At 40.3% G+C, this 14639-nt stretch overlaps 1 protein-coding gene across 1 annotated transcript in view; it reads left to right on the forward strand.

The window, feature by feature from the left end:
* Positions 1-14639, forward strand: part of TRPV1 (transient receptor potential cation channel subfamily V member 1) — a 32639-nt gene that overhangs the window by 13868 nt on the left and 4132 nt on the right. Inside the window, exons 11-14 of the mRNA XM_028534409.2 lie at positions 436-502; positions 10601-10923; positions 11899-12026; positions 12540-12655. Coding sequence (XP_028390210.1) covers positions 436-502; positions 10601-10923; positions 11899-12026; positions 12540-12655 — 634 coding nt within the window. The remainder of the gene's footprint in view (positions 1-435; positions 503-10600; positions 10924-11898; positions 12027-12539; positions 12656-14639) is intronic.

Consider the following 14639-nt stretch of genomic DNA (forward strand, 5'->3'; position numbering starts at 1 on the left):
GGGTGCCAGGGCCCAAGTGGGTTCTCCATGGAGCTTGTTTTCCCCATGGGTATGCGGAACCTGGTCCCACAGATTTCATCCATCCTCTATATAGTGTCTGAGGAGATGTGGATTTGGCTGAAGGCCCACTTTCCCAGCTAATTACCCCCCAATGCAGGCAATCTGGCCTTGACCCAGGTTTGGGGGCTTCCCTAAAACTTGACCCACCCCTGCTTACTAGGCCCCCCTCTCCCACCAGAACAAAGGCCATCAAGGGTGTGCTATGGATGACACCCTCATGACATCTAAGCTACACGCCGCCAAACCAAACCTCCCTGCATGTTCTCTGATTCCACTTGGGCTCAACATTAACCCCTAGGCTGACACAGTCCTGGCCCTTCCCCGGGTCCCACCCAGGCCTGGACTTGGTTCTGACAAACCTGCTCTCTCCTGCAGATGATCCTGAGAGACCTATGTCGCTTCATGTTTGTCTACCTTGTTTTCTTGTTCGGGTTTTCCACAGGTAAAGGCTTGGTCAGAGCTGGTAGGGGGCAAGGACTCCTGCTCACCTCAGCTTCCTGAGGACTCTGCAGGGGCTGGGCGGGGTGGGCCCTGTGGGGTGTGTGTCTGCACAAAGAACACATGGAAATGAGTGGGAGAGGCTATTTATAAAATGTGTTAACTAATTTTTGAGGTAGGAAGGACTACTTGCCTGTAGGATGGATGCATTATGGCTAAGTTTATTTAAAAAAATCTTTTGTTTTGACATATTTTAAACTTACAAAATGTTGCAAGAATAGTACAAATAACCCTCTTTGCTCTTTATCCAGATTCCCTGAATTTTACTGCTTTTCAAATATCTTTTCCTCTCTCTGTTACACAAATACACACAGTATAATGATCAAAATCAGGAGATTAACACTGATACAGTGCTATTAGCTAATCTACTGAGTTTATTCAGATTTCACTAATTGCCCTCCCTAATAGCGTCTTTCACAGGCATGAAGATCCCAGATCATGCATTGCAGTCAGTTGTCTGCCTCTTAAGTCTCCTTCAATCTGCAGTACTTCCTCAAACTTTCCTTGTCTTTTGTGACCTTAGCATTTTTAGTGAGCCAGTCTTTACAACATCTCTTGATTTGGGTCTGTCACACGCTTCCACGGTCAGATTCAGGTATGCGTTTTTGGTCAGAAGTGATGTGTGTCTCCCTCTGCATTACATCAGGAGTCCTACCATGTTGGCTTGTCCCATTTCTGGTGATGCTAATGTTGATTATTTTGTTTTGGTGCGTCTGCCAGATTTTTCTACTGTCAAATTATTATCTTTCCCTTTGTGATCAATAAGTAATTTGTGAGGAGATGCTTTGAGGCTATGTAAATATTCGGTTTCTCATCACACTTTCACCCAGTTGTGTTGGCATCCACTGATCATTCATACCTGAGTCACCTAATTCTAGTGGTTGTCAGCTCCAGGTTTTCTAACTCCATCATTCCTTCTGCATTTATTCGCTGGCATTCTATAGCAAAGGAGAGCTTTCCATTCACCGACATTTATTTATTTACTTAAACACAGCTTCATAGATTTTGGGGGGTACTTTTTAATGGATTCCCACTTTTTAAATGGGTTATAACTCCTTACTATCATCATTTATTTTGATGCTCGAATTGTCTGAGAAATTGTTGTTGGGAACCCCATCAAGCTGGTTCCTGTGCACGTTTGACACTTCCATATAATTTTTTTCCTTTTTTGTAGGTCATAGGATATGTATTATAACTACCAAACTCTGCCTTTTTAGCATTAGATAATATAATAACAAATGGTTGTTTCTGTGTTCCAATAAAACTTTATTTACATAAGCAGCAAGTACATTGGATTTGGCCCAGGTGCTGTAGTTTGCTGACCCTTGCTCTAATTGAAATGGCAGACAAAGTCAGGCAATTGATTACAATATATTGTAATGTATTGAGCTATATGACACAAGTTTTTACAGGTTTACACTGAAACTCAAATTTGGGCACTTAGCTTGACCTAAGATATTAGAAATGGTTTCTTAAGGAGAAAGAACATGAGCAGAACTTAAAAAAATATTTTTTTTAAGAGTGAGGAATTAGGCAATAGGAACAATTCCAGGGACAGAAAATAGCATCAGCAAAGACATAAAACAGTGAAATAGTGTGGCAAGTGTGGGGAATAAATAAGTAGGGGTGGTGGTGGTGGTGGTAGTAATGGCAGCTAACATGTGATGAGTACTCACTATGTGCCAGGAACTCTTCTAAGTGTTTTATGTGTTCTAACTCATTTCATAGAAACAGAACTCAGTGTGGTTGGTTGATGCAAGAGAAGGCTGGAGATATGTGTATGCTCCAGAGCTAGGACTTTATTCTACAGGTGGGTGAAATGAGAAATGAGAAGAGTAGGAAAGGTGCCAATAGTAAGGCTTATCAACTTGATTGGACATTGGGGTAAGGGCAGTGAGAGGTTACAAGCTTCTGGCTTGGGCAACATTAATACAATATGGAGATACTGGAGGAGAGACAGGCTTAATGAGGAAAATGCTAAGTTTAGTTCTGAGTATACTGTGTTGGAGGTACTGGTGTTATCTGGAGCTCAGGGTCAAGTTCAGAAAGGTGCCTGTAGCTGTAACCAGAAAATAATATATATATGAAATTAATTAGAATTGATTAAATCAGGTATGAAAGAAGGCAAATCAAATAGGCCAACGGATTAAAAACAAAGAATTCTGAGAATCATTAATGTTTAAGAGAAGAGTGGATTTCAAAGGAGAAGTTGGAGAGGTAGGAGGAGATCAGAGAAAGTGGTATTGTGGAAGCCAAGAAGGAAAGTTTCCAGGGGGGTGTCTAGTCAGCAGGTCTCGGTGCCAGAGAGAACCAGTAAGTTGAGACCTGAAAGTGCTAATATAGTTGACAATTCAAGGTGGTGGGTAATTGTTTTACTCTTGAATCAGAGGGACTAGCTCATTTTGAGATTCAGAGACAAAAAAGCCAGTAGAAGTGAAGAAGCTAAAGATATAAGATACATAAATGTTGAAACAACACCCATAAGGGGAATTCCAAACTTTTAAAAATGTATTCATTCAATACAGTGCATACAAGAAATCTTACTAAGAAATATTTTGTAGGAATATTTTGAGTTGCTGTAAATTTTCTTAAAAATGTATTTCTTTATGTAATTTTTCAATAATTCATGTTTTGCAGTTATACTTTCTTTCCCCCTAATTGATTAGCTGTATCATTAAATTTTACTGAAGTTGTGGGCTTCAAGGACTCAATATATTTGTTAAAATACAATTTAAAAGCCATAGTTGTAGAACAGTGAAACTTTGCTGATATTTTTCTGTGATTAGCAAATGGGATGCAAACTTCATAGATTTGAAACTATAAGATACCAAAAAATATCTAGAAGACAGTGTCCATTCAGTTGAGTTCAATTCAATATAAGTCATTCATTAAATGCCATGATGCCATGTATTTTCCCCCCAGAGCCAGAAAATATTTTATTTTACTGTTTTATTTTTAATTTAATATAATCAATTTATTTGTTTTCCACCTCCTTCCACCCCCTCCCCCTGGCAATCCATACCATTGTCTGTGTCTCTTGGTTTTTCTTTTTTGCTCAATCCCTTTACCTCCTCCCCCAGTCACCCACTGCCTGACAGTTGTCAGACTGTTCTCTCTATATGAGTCTGTCACCATTTTGCTTGTTAGGTCATCTTGTTCATTAGATTTCACATATAAGTGAAATCATATCATCTTTCTATGACTGGCTTGTTTCACTTAGCATGATATTCTCTAGGTCCATCCATGCTGTCATAAAGGGTAAAATTTCCTTTTTTATTGCTGAGTAATATTTCATTGTACAAATGTACCACAGCTTTTTTATCCACTCATCTACTTGTAGACACTTGGGCTGCTTCCAAATCTTGGCTATTGTAAATAATAGTGCAATGAACACAGGGGTGCATATGTGTGTATTCTTTCAAATTAGTGTTTTGGGTTTCTTCAGATAAATTCCCAGAAGTGGAATCACTGGATCATAAGGAAGTTCCATTTTTAATTTTTTGAGGTAATCCATACTGCTTTCCAGTAGTCGCTCCAATCTGCATTCCCACCAACAGTGCACAGGGGTTCCCTTTTCTCCACATCTTTGCCAACATTCTGACAGGTGTGGTTTTAATTTGCATTTCTCTGATGATTAGTGACATTGGACATATTTTCATATTGGCCATCTGTATGTACTCTTTGGAGAAGTGTCTTTTAGGACCTTTGCCCATTTTTTACTTGGATTGTGGTTTGTTTTTTTTTTTTTTGGTGTTGCGTTTTATAAGTTCTTTATAATTCTTGGGTATTACCCCATGATCAGATGGATTATTGGCAAATATATTCTCCCATTCGTTGGGTTGTCTTTTTATTTTGTTAATGATTTTCTTTGCTGTGCAAAAACTTTTAACTTTGATGTAGTCCCATTCCTTTTATTCGTTCTTTTGTTTCCCTTGCCTCTGATATAGGAGGTATATCAGAAAAAATATTGCTACAAGAAATGTCCAAGATTTTACTATGTTTTCTCTTAGGATGTTAATGGTTTTGAGTCTAACACTTAAGTATTTAATAAATTTTGAGTTTTTCCTTGTGTATAGTGTAAGAAGGTGGTCTAGTTTAATTTTTTTGCATGTATTTGTCCAATTTTCCCAACACCATTTATTGAATAGATTGTCTTTATTCCATTGTATGTTTTTTCTTCCTTTGTCAAATATTAATTGACTATAAAGGTGTGGGTTTATTTCTGGGTTCTCTATTCTGTTCCATTTATCTATATGTCTGTTTTTATGCCAGTACCATGTTGTTTTGATTACTGTGGCCTTACAGTATAGTTTGATATCAGGTAATGTGATTCCTCTAACTTTGTTCTTTTTTCTCAAGATCGCTGTTGCTATTTGGAGTCTTTTGTGGTTCCATGTAAAGTTTTCTATGGAAAAAATATTCCCTGTGAAATATTCTAGTTCTGTGAAATGCACCATTGATATCTTTATAGAAACTGCATTGAATCTATAGATTGCTTTGGGAAGAATGGATATTTTAATGATGTTAATTCTTCTTATCCATGAACATGGTATATGCTTCAACTTATTTGTATTTTCTTCAATTTCTTTCTTCAGTGTCCTATTTTCTGAGTACAAGTATTTTATATCTTTGGTTAAGTTTATCCCTAGGTATTTTTTTGATTTTTGATGCAATTATAAATGGGATTGTTTTATTAGTTTCTCTTTCTGATAGTTCATTATTGATGTATAAAAGTGCAGAAAATTTCTGGATATTTATTTTGTATCCTGCTATTTCACAGAATTAATTATCAGTTTAGTAGCTTTTGGTATAATCTTTAGTGTTCTCTATATACAGTATCACGTCATTTACAAATAATTACAGTTTTACTTCTTCCTTTCCAGTTTGGATTTGATTTCTTCTTGTCTGAGTGCTGTTGCTAGGACTTCCAGTACTATGTCGGATTACAGTGGTAAAAGTGAACATCCCTGTCTTGTTTCTAATCTTAGGAAACACTTGTAGTTTTTGCCCATTGAATATGATGTCAGTGGGTTTGTCATACATGGCCTTTAGTATGTTGAGGTATGTCTCCTCAGTTCTTACTTTGCTGAAGAGTTCTTATCATAAATGCATACTGGGTTTTTATCAGATGCTTTTTCTGACTCTATTGACATGGTCATGTGGTTTTTATCTTTCATTTAATTGATGTGGTGTATCATGTTAATTGATTTGCAAATATTGTACCAACCTTGTAACCCCAGAATAAATTCCATTTGATCATGGTGTATGACTTTTGTAATGTATTGCTGGATCCAGTTTGCTAATGTTTCGTTGAGGATTTTAACATCTATGTTCATCAGGGATATTGGTTTATAATTTTCTTTCTTTGTAGTGTTTTTATCTGGTTTTGGAATTAGAATAATGATAGTCTCACAAAAAGAGTTTGAAAGTGTTCCCTTCTCTTAAGTATTTCGGAGTAGTTTTAAGAATAGGTGTTAGTTCTTTGAATGTTTGGTAAAATTCACCTGTGAAGCCATCCAGTCCTGGACTTTTGTTTGTTGGGATTTTTTTTATTGCTGTTTCATTTTTACTAGTTGTAATCGGTCTATTCAGATTTTCTGATTCTTCCTGATTCAGTTTTGAAAATTGTATGTTCCTAGGCATTTATCCATTTTATTAAGATTCTCCAATTTGTTGTTTGCAATTTCCTTGCATTTCTTTGGTGTCAGTTGTTACTTCTCCCCTTGCATTTCTGATTTTATTTATTGGGTCTCCTCTCTCTCTTTTTCTTGATGAATCTGGTTAAAGGTTTGTCAATCTTGTTTATATTTTCAAAGAAGCCGCTCTTGGTTTCATTGATCTTTTGTATTTTTTTAGACTCCATTTTATTTATTTCAGTTCTGATCTTCATTATTTCCTTTCTTCTACTGGCTTTGGGCTTTGTTTTTGCTGATCTTTTTCAAGTTCCCTTAAGTGTAACGTTAGATTATTTATTTGAGATTTTTCTTTTCTTTTCTTTTCTTTTCTTTTCTTTTTGAGATAGGACTGTAATGATGTGAATTTCCCTTTTAGGACTGCTTTCTCTGTGTCCCATTGATTTTGGGTTGTCATATATCTATTTTCATTTTTTTCAAGGTATATTTTGATTTCTTCCTTAATCTCATTGTTAACCTATTCATTGTTTAGTAACATTTTATTTATTTATTTTATCATTATTTTGTTAATGCAAATTTTTGATTCATGTTAAAATTCATTCAATCATAAGCCCTGGCGGGCGTAGCTCAGTGGATTGAGCGTGGGCTGGGAACCAAAGTGTCCTAGGTTCAATTCCCAGCCAGGGTACATTCCTGGGTTGTGGGTCAGACCCCCCAGCAACCGCACATTGATGTTTCTCTCTCTCTCTATCTCCCTCCTTTCCCTCTCTAAAAATAAATAAATAAAATATTTAAAAAAAATTCATTCAATCATAAAAAATACTTCCTTTTCTTCCCCACAAGTCTGGTATAATCAACATCCACAGAGACAAAACAATCTATTCACATTTCTTAGTCTGGAGGCTCTTCTCTCAGTCCAGAAAGGGACAATTTTCAGTGTCCTCTGCTAGTACTCCAAAGAGCCCCAAGCAGGAAGCAGTCCTTCAGTGGTCTGAGGTGAGAGGAGGCTGGTGCTGGCTGGGATGGGGTTTTGCTGGCTTCTAGCACTGGGTGGAGGCCAGAGGACCCTTCCTAATGCAGCTTCTCAGGGCTTCTCACAGGAAAAGGCTGCTAGCAGTTATCATAGTGTCACCAGAAAGGGACCAGGCCCATTGCAGTTTTGCCTCGGGCTGGCTGGTAGTGTGTGGCTTCTTGACTTTGTGCAGGAAAGATTCCACAATACGAGTTCAGGTGACTTTGAGAGTATGTTTATTAAAGCTGATGATAATGAAACAAAGGAAGGGCTTAAGGTAGAGGAAATAACAGGAGGGTGACTAGGCAGGGATCCTTTGGCTCTCTAGAAATGTTGTAGGAAAGAAGTGGGCCAAAGCCAGGCTGTGTGGCCTCACCAAGAAGTAAAAGTCAAAGTGAAAGAAGTGAGCCAAGGCGGTGCTGCTTTTACCTCACTGAAAAGTCCAGAATAGAAGAAGCACCAAGAGAGAGTTTAGGGCCAGGGGTGTTCAACCTTTTGGCATCTCTGGGCCACACTGGAAGAAGAAGAAAGGGCCAAATATTAAGAATACATTGTGACATGTAATCACAAAAAAAATCTCATGATGTTTTAAGTAAATTTATGATTTTGTGTTGGGTTGTGTTCATAGCCATCCTGGGCCACAAGTGGCCTGAGGGCCACAGGTTGGACACGCCTGGTAGGCAGTGCTCTGTTTTGGCTCTCTGGAAACATTACAGGAAAAAGATGGGCCAGCTGAGCTGAGTGGACTCACTGAAAAGTCAGAGAAAAGGGACCTTAGAGACAGATTCTGAGAGTTAGCCTGGGATGAACCTCCAGTGCCCATTGTTCCTCAGGTTACAGGTCTCATGGGGACACTTAGACTTCAGGTGAGAAAAGTAAAGATACACGCCTGAGAGAGAAGAAAAATGTGGGTGTGCTCTAGAGAAAATCTACCCAGTAACATGTTATTTAGCCTACATGTCTTTGTGTGTTTTTCAGTATTTTTCTTGTGATTAATTAATCACAAGATTTCTAGTTTCATACTATTATGGTCAGAGAAGATGTTTGATATGATTCCACTTTTCTTAAATTTATTGAGACTTGTTTTGTGTGCTAACAGGTAGTCTCTCCTAGAATGTTTCATATGCCCTTGAAAAGAATGTATATTCTGCTGCTTTGGGGTGAAATGCTCTGAAAATATAAATTAAATCCATTTGATCTAATGTGTCATTTAAGGTCACCATTTCCTTGTTGATTTTCTTTCTGGAAGATCTATCTATTAATGTCAGTGGGGTGTTAAAATCCCCTACTATGGCTGTAATACTGTCAGTCTCTCCCTTCGTGTCCATCAACATTTGCTTTACATATTTAGGTGCTCCTATGTTGGGTGCATAAATGTTTACAAGGGTTATATCTTCTTGTTTGATTGTTCCCTTTATCATTACGGCGTGTCCTTCTTTGTCTCTTACTATAGACTTTGTTTTAAAGTTTATTTTGTGGGATATAAATATAGCTACCCTGTTTTTTTTTTCATTTTTATTTGCATGAAATATCTTTTTCCATTCCTTTACTTTTAGTCTGTGTGCATCTTTCATTCTGAGGTGGGTCTCTTGCAGATAGCCTATATATGGGGTTTGTTTTCTTATCCATTCAGCTACCCTATGCCTTTTGATTGGAGCATTTAAGCCATGTACATTTAAAATGATTATTGATAGGTACACATTTATTGCCTTTTTATTCTTTTAACCATGCTTCTCTGCTACCACCTACTTCTCCTCCCCCGCTTTCCCCTTCCTCCTCTTTTCTGCTTCATCCACCTCCTCCTCCTTGTTCATGCAGGCCCTTTAACATTTGTAATACTGGTTTGGTGGTAAGAAATTCCTTTAGCTTTTTCTTGTCTGGGAAGCTGTATTTCTCCTACAATTTAAAATGATAGCCTAGCTGGGTAAAATAGTCTTGGTTGTAGGTATTTATTTATGTATTTATTTATTACCACTTTGAATATTTCATGTTAATCCCTTCTGTCCTGAAATGTTTCTGTTGAGAAATCAAATGATATGCTGATGGGAGTTCCCTTGTAGGTAACTAACTGCCTTCTTTTGTGGCTTTTAAGATTCTTCCTTTGTCTTTAACCTTTGCCATTTTAATTATGATGTGTCTTGGTGTGGTCCTCTTTGTGTCCATCTTGTTTGGGACTCTCTGTGCCTCCTGGACTTGTGTGTGTTTTTCCTTCATCAGGTTAGGGAAGTTTTGGGTCATTATTTCTTCAAATAGGTTCTTGGTCCCTTGCTGTCTCTCTTATCCTTCTGGTATCCCTGTGATGTGGATGTTGTTATGGTTCATGTTGTCCCAAAGGTCTCTTAAATTATCCTTATTTTTTAAAAAATTCTTTTTTCTTTTTGCTGATCTGATTAGGTGTTTTTTCTACCTTCTCTTCTAAATCGCTGATTTGTAGTTCATGCAACCTACTGTTTATTCCTTCTAGTGTATTCATCATTTCAGGTATTGTATTCTGAAATTCTGTTTAGTCTTTTATGATGGTTTCTGTGTACTTTTCTATGCTGTTACACATCTTTATAACCATTGCTTTGAACTCTGTATCTGATAGATTGCTTGTCTCCTTTTCATTGAGCTTTTTCCTGGAGATTTCTCTTGTTCTTTCATTTGGGGCCTGTTTCTTTGTCTCCCCATTTTGGCTTCCTCTTTGTGTTTGTTTCTGTGTATTAAGTAGATCAGCTGAAGTTCTGACTCCCAGTCTTCATAGAGTAGAATCTTTGTCTGGGACACATGGGCAGCTTTAACAAGGAGCTTGGACTGATAGGAATTGGTGTGGGCTGTGGTCTCTGATCTAAAGGACCTGTTTATCAGTAACCACAGGCAGGGATTAAGCGAAGTGTGTTAGATAGTAGTTATGCAGTAACCTTGGGGCACAGCTGCTGTAGAAGCTCTCAGGCTCTGGACTCCATTTCCCACAGAAGAGTGCAGAATGTGGAAAGAGGCCATTCTGCTCTGAGTTGCTTAACCACCTTGGTTCTGGCATGGCTGGGTCTGGGCCACCTGCTAAGAGGCACAGGCAGATAGGGTATGACTGAGAAAGTAGGTGTGGAGCTAGGGCTGACAAGTAAGTTTAGGCAGATTGTGCACTGCCCAAAGCTGACTATATTTACATTGTACATATGGGTTTGTATATTTATTTTAACAGTTCTTCAGAGCAGCTGATGGAGTTCTAATCTAACAAAATGGCATATTATGACAATATCTGATAGTTTTGGAGAAGGAGATGCCTTTACACAAAAGTGCTGCATAGCCAAATAGTGTTCCTGATGCAGACCCATCCTGGGGTAGTGGGTTAGTGTGTCAGGGGACCTGGGGTCTTGGTTTCCATTCATCTGCACCCTTCCCTCCCCATGTCTTATAGCGGTGGTGACACTGATTGAGGATGGAAAGAATGACTCTGTGTCGACTGAAACCACACCACACAGGTGGCGGGGGCCTTGTTACCGGTCACCTGACAGCTCCTACAACAGCCTGTACTCCACATGTCTGGAGCTGTTCAAGTTCACCATTGGTATGGGTGACTTGGAGTTCACTGAGAACTATGACTTCAAGGCTGTCTTCATTATCCTGTTGCTGGCCTACGTGATTCTCACTTACATCCTCTTGCTCAACATGCTCATTGCCCTAATGGGTGAGACTGTCAACAAGATCGCGCAGGAGAGCAAGAACATATGGAAGCTGCAGGTGGGTTGGTTGGTGGGGTGTGTGCAGCAGGAGGGTATCAGCTACTCTGTCTGCTGCTTAACATAGCTGGGTGTCCAGGCCCCTGCAGGGTTTGAGGAGGTGGCAGAAAGCTCAGTCAGGTCTCAGGGATCAAGCAACAGCATTTCTCTCAGTCAACTCCCTTCTGGCTCTGGAAACCCTTCCCACAGGGTTTCCTTGTCCAGTGTCATTAGTCTTTGTTCATAAACACAGTGTTTACTGTGGTCTGGGTGGCTCCCAAGGGAAAGGGATAGAGGGCTCAGCCCCATCCACGTGGGCCCCATCCATGAGGTTCCCATCTCAGGGGAACCCGGTCTAAGTTGGGTACCAGAGATCAGACTCTGTGGGAGCAGCTAATATGGGGCAGGCCCTGACAGCTACTTTTTTGAGACCCTTGGCCCACATTTGCCTTCCCCACTAATAATAAAAGTGCTATTCTTATTAAGAAGAACTGACTCTGTTCCAGGTACTTACTGACATGCACTTGTTTAATCCTCACAAGGATGCTATGAAGTGGGTACTATGACTTCCTATTTTTTGGAAGAAGGCACTGAGGCGCAGGGACATTTGTGTCCATGGTAACTAGTAAGTAGCCCAGCCAGAAGTCAGCCCAGGCAGTCTCATACCTGAGGCTCTGCTCTTAACCACTACTAAGTTGCCTCTTCATGAGCTCCCCAGGGAAGGGTCTGGGGCTGGTGCACTCCACACCACTCATGGGGCTCACCATTCACCGGCAGCACTCGGGCAGGTCTGGGGCCAGTAGGGCTGAGCTCCTCCTGTGCAGTGGTGACCACAAAGCTTCAAAGACCAGCTGGTGTCTCGGGCACTGCAGGTGTTGCTCTGAGCAGCTGGGCCTGGGAGAGACCCTGGGGAGGCTGATCTTGGCAGCCAGCACTGGCAGCCAGCATGACCTCTGAATGAGTCTCCTGTCCCTCTGCCCTTTGTGTCTTCCTGCAGAGAGCCATCACCATCCTGGACACGGAGAAAAGTTTCCTAAAGTGCATGAGGAAGGCCTTCCGTTCAGGCAAGCTATTGCAAGTGGGGTACACACCTGATGGCAAGGATGACTACAGGTGGTGTTTCAGGTAATGCCCAAGCAGGAATCAAAGCCTGGGGAGCTCAGATCAGCTGTGAATATTGGGGACCCACCCAGAGCCATCTGTGGGTATAGAGGCCTGCCTCAGGGATCACCTATCGGGACTCACCTAGAGCCAGCTATGGGGACAGGGGCCATTCCAGGGTATAGTGTGGGCATGGGGGACCTACCTGCAGCCAGCTGTGAGTACAGAGCCTGCCTCAGGGCCTTTTGAGGCCAGCCATGAACACTGGGACTCTCTGCATGCCAGCTATAGGTACAGTGTTCAGCTGTGGCCACAGCAGGCCCACCTCAGATCTCAGCTGGTGAGACCCAGACATTAAATGCTAGAAAATGAGGTATCCAGAGGGAGTCACCTGGTAATCAGGGTCAGAACCAAGGCTTCCCATCCCCATCTATGGGCTTCTTGGGTTTGGCCTGTTGGGCCAAGCCCTTGACTTGGGAAGCTGGGCATGGCTCTTAGGCCACCTGCTCCCTGCCTCCCTGTCTCCTTGCCCTGCAGGGTGGATGAGGTGAACTGGACCACCTGGAACACCAATGTGGGCATCATCAATGAAGACCCGGGCAATTGTGAAGGCATCAAGCGAACCCTGAGTTTCTCTCTACGGTCAGGCAGAGGTGAGGTGTAAGGGGAGGGCTGCTGCAGCAAGCTGGCCAGGTGAAATCTTGGCTGCCCCCATTTCTTGTAGGCCTTCCCCACCCCATGGCCTGGGCACTGGAATGGCTCCAAGAGTCATCCTCTCTCATACATTCATTATGGGCACTTCTTTGTGCTCTCATAGGCACCTGCACAGCTGCTGTTCCACATTGCCCATGCACGTGACTCTGCTAGCACCCTTGGCCCAGGCACCTGTTCAGTGCCCCAGAGGAAGCAGCTCAGTCCACATCCAGCCACCTGGACTGCTGACCTTGTTGTGGACTGTCCTCTCTCCTCTGCCCCATGCCTCACACCCGTGTGCACTCAGCTCTGTGAGGCTTATGGACACACACAGGGCCACATGCACACTCATGTTGTGTGGCAGGAACAGGAGGGAAGAACGGGAAGAGTAGAGGGTACACCCTGAGCAGAAAAGCCTTGGAGAAAATCACTACCAGAAAAAAGCCCTTTAACAGTTAATGGTAAACATTTAATAGTAGACATTAAATTAAGGTCTGATTGAAGATATTTACTTAAAAAGGAAGCTAACTTACTTTATATTGGATACATTTTTACTTATAATTACAACCCTTCCCTAATTCTTTGCTTTTAGTTTTTTTAAAATTGTGGGATATATGCATGAATGATATAGATATGTGGGATATCCATATATCACAATACCCCACCTTCCTCCCTGGCAACTTCTTTTCTACTTTCTGTCTCAATGAATTTGCCTACTCTAAGTACTTCATGCAAGTGGAATTATTCAATATATGTCTTTTTGTGCCTGGCTGAATAATACTCCATTGTGTGTATATGGTACAGTGTATTATATTTGTCTATTCATCTGTTGGTTGACATTAGGATTGTGCCCACCTTTTTGGCTATTGTGAATAATACTGTGAATATTGGTATGTAAGTTTTGTTTGAATCCCTGCTTTCAATTCTTTTGGGTAGAGGTGGAATTGCTGGATTATATGATAACTCTATGTTTACCTTTTTTAGGAACTGCCAAACCATTTTCTAAAGCAACTATATCATTTTATATTCCCACCAGCAATGCATGAGGATTCCATATCCACACTAAAATTGTTTATTTTCTTATTTTTTAAATTATAGCTATCCTAATGGAAGTCAAATAGTATCTCATTGCAGTTTTGATGTGCATTTCCCTAATGACTAATGAATTTGAGCATCTTTTCATGTTCTAATTTTCCATTTATAGATTTTTTTGAGAAATGTCTATTCAAACCCTTTGCCCATTTTAAAATTTGTTTTGTTGTTGTTGAGTTATAGAAATTCTTTACCTATTCAAGATATTAATACTTTACCAGATATATGATTTGCAAATATTTTGTCCTTCTGTGAGTTGTCTTTCTACTCTCTCAATGGAGTCCTTTGATGTACAAAAGTTTTAAATATTTTAAAAAATATTTTTATTTATTTATTTTTAGAGAGAGGGGATGGGAGTTAGAAAAAGAGGGAGAGAAACATCAATATGTGGTCACCTCCTGTGTGCCTCCTGCTGGGGACCTGGCCTGCAGCCCAGGCATGTGCCCTGACTGGGAATCGAACTGGCAACCCCTTGGTTCACAGGCTGGTGCTCAATTCACTGAGCTATACCAGCCAGGGCCCAAAAGTTTTAAATGTTGATGAAACCCAACTTATCTATCTTTTTGTTACCTGTTATTTTGATGTCATGTCCAAGAAACAATTGCCAAACTCAATGCCATAGGGACTTAGTTCTTGTTTATATCAATTAACCTTATAAAATTGGTTTCATTGTGCATTGTTTTACTTCAAGTCACAGAACCTATTGACAATCATGTTAAGTGAGGACTTACTGTATAGATTAGTTTTCTATCAGATTTGGTTTACCTGAAAATGTCAAGTTCATCTTTATGTTTGAAGGATATTTTCACTGGATATAGAATTCTGGGTTAACAGATTTTTTTCTTTTTAAAA

This window comes from Phyllostomus discolor, chromosome 8, assembly GCF_004126475.2.
Source record: "Phyllostomus discolor isolate MPI-MPIP mPhyDis1 chromosome 8, mPhyDis1.pri.v3, whole genome shotgun sequence".
In the NCBI taxonomy this organism is placed as follows: domain Eukaryota; kingdom Metazoa; phylum Chordata; class Mammalia; order Chiroptera; family Phyllostomidae; genus Phyllostomus; species Phyllostomus discolor.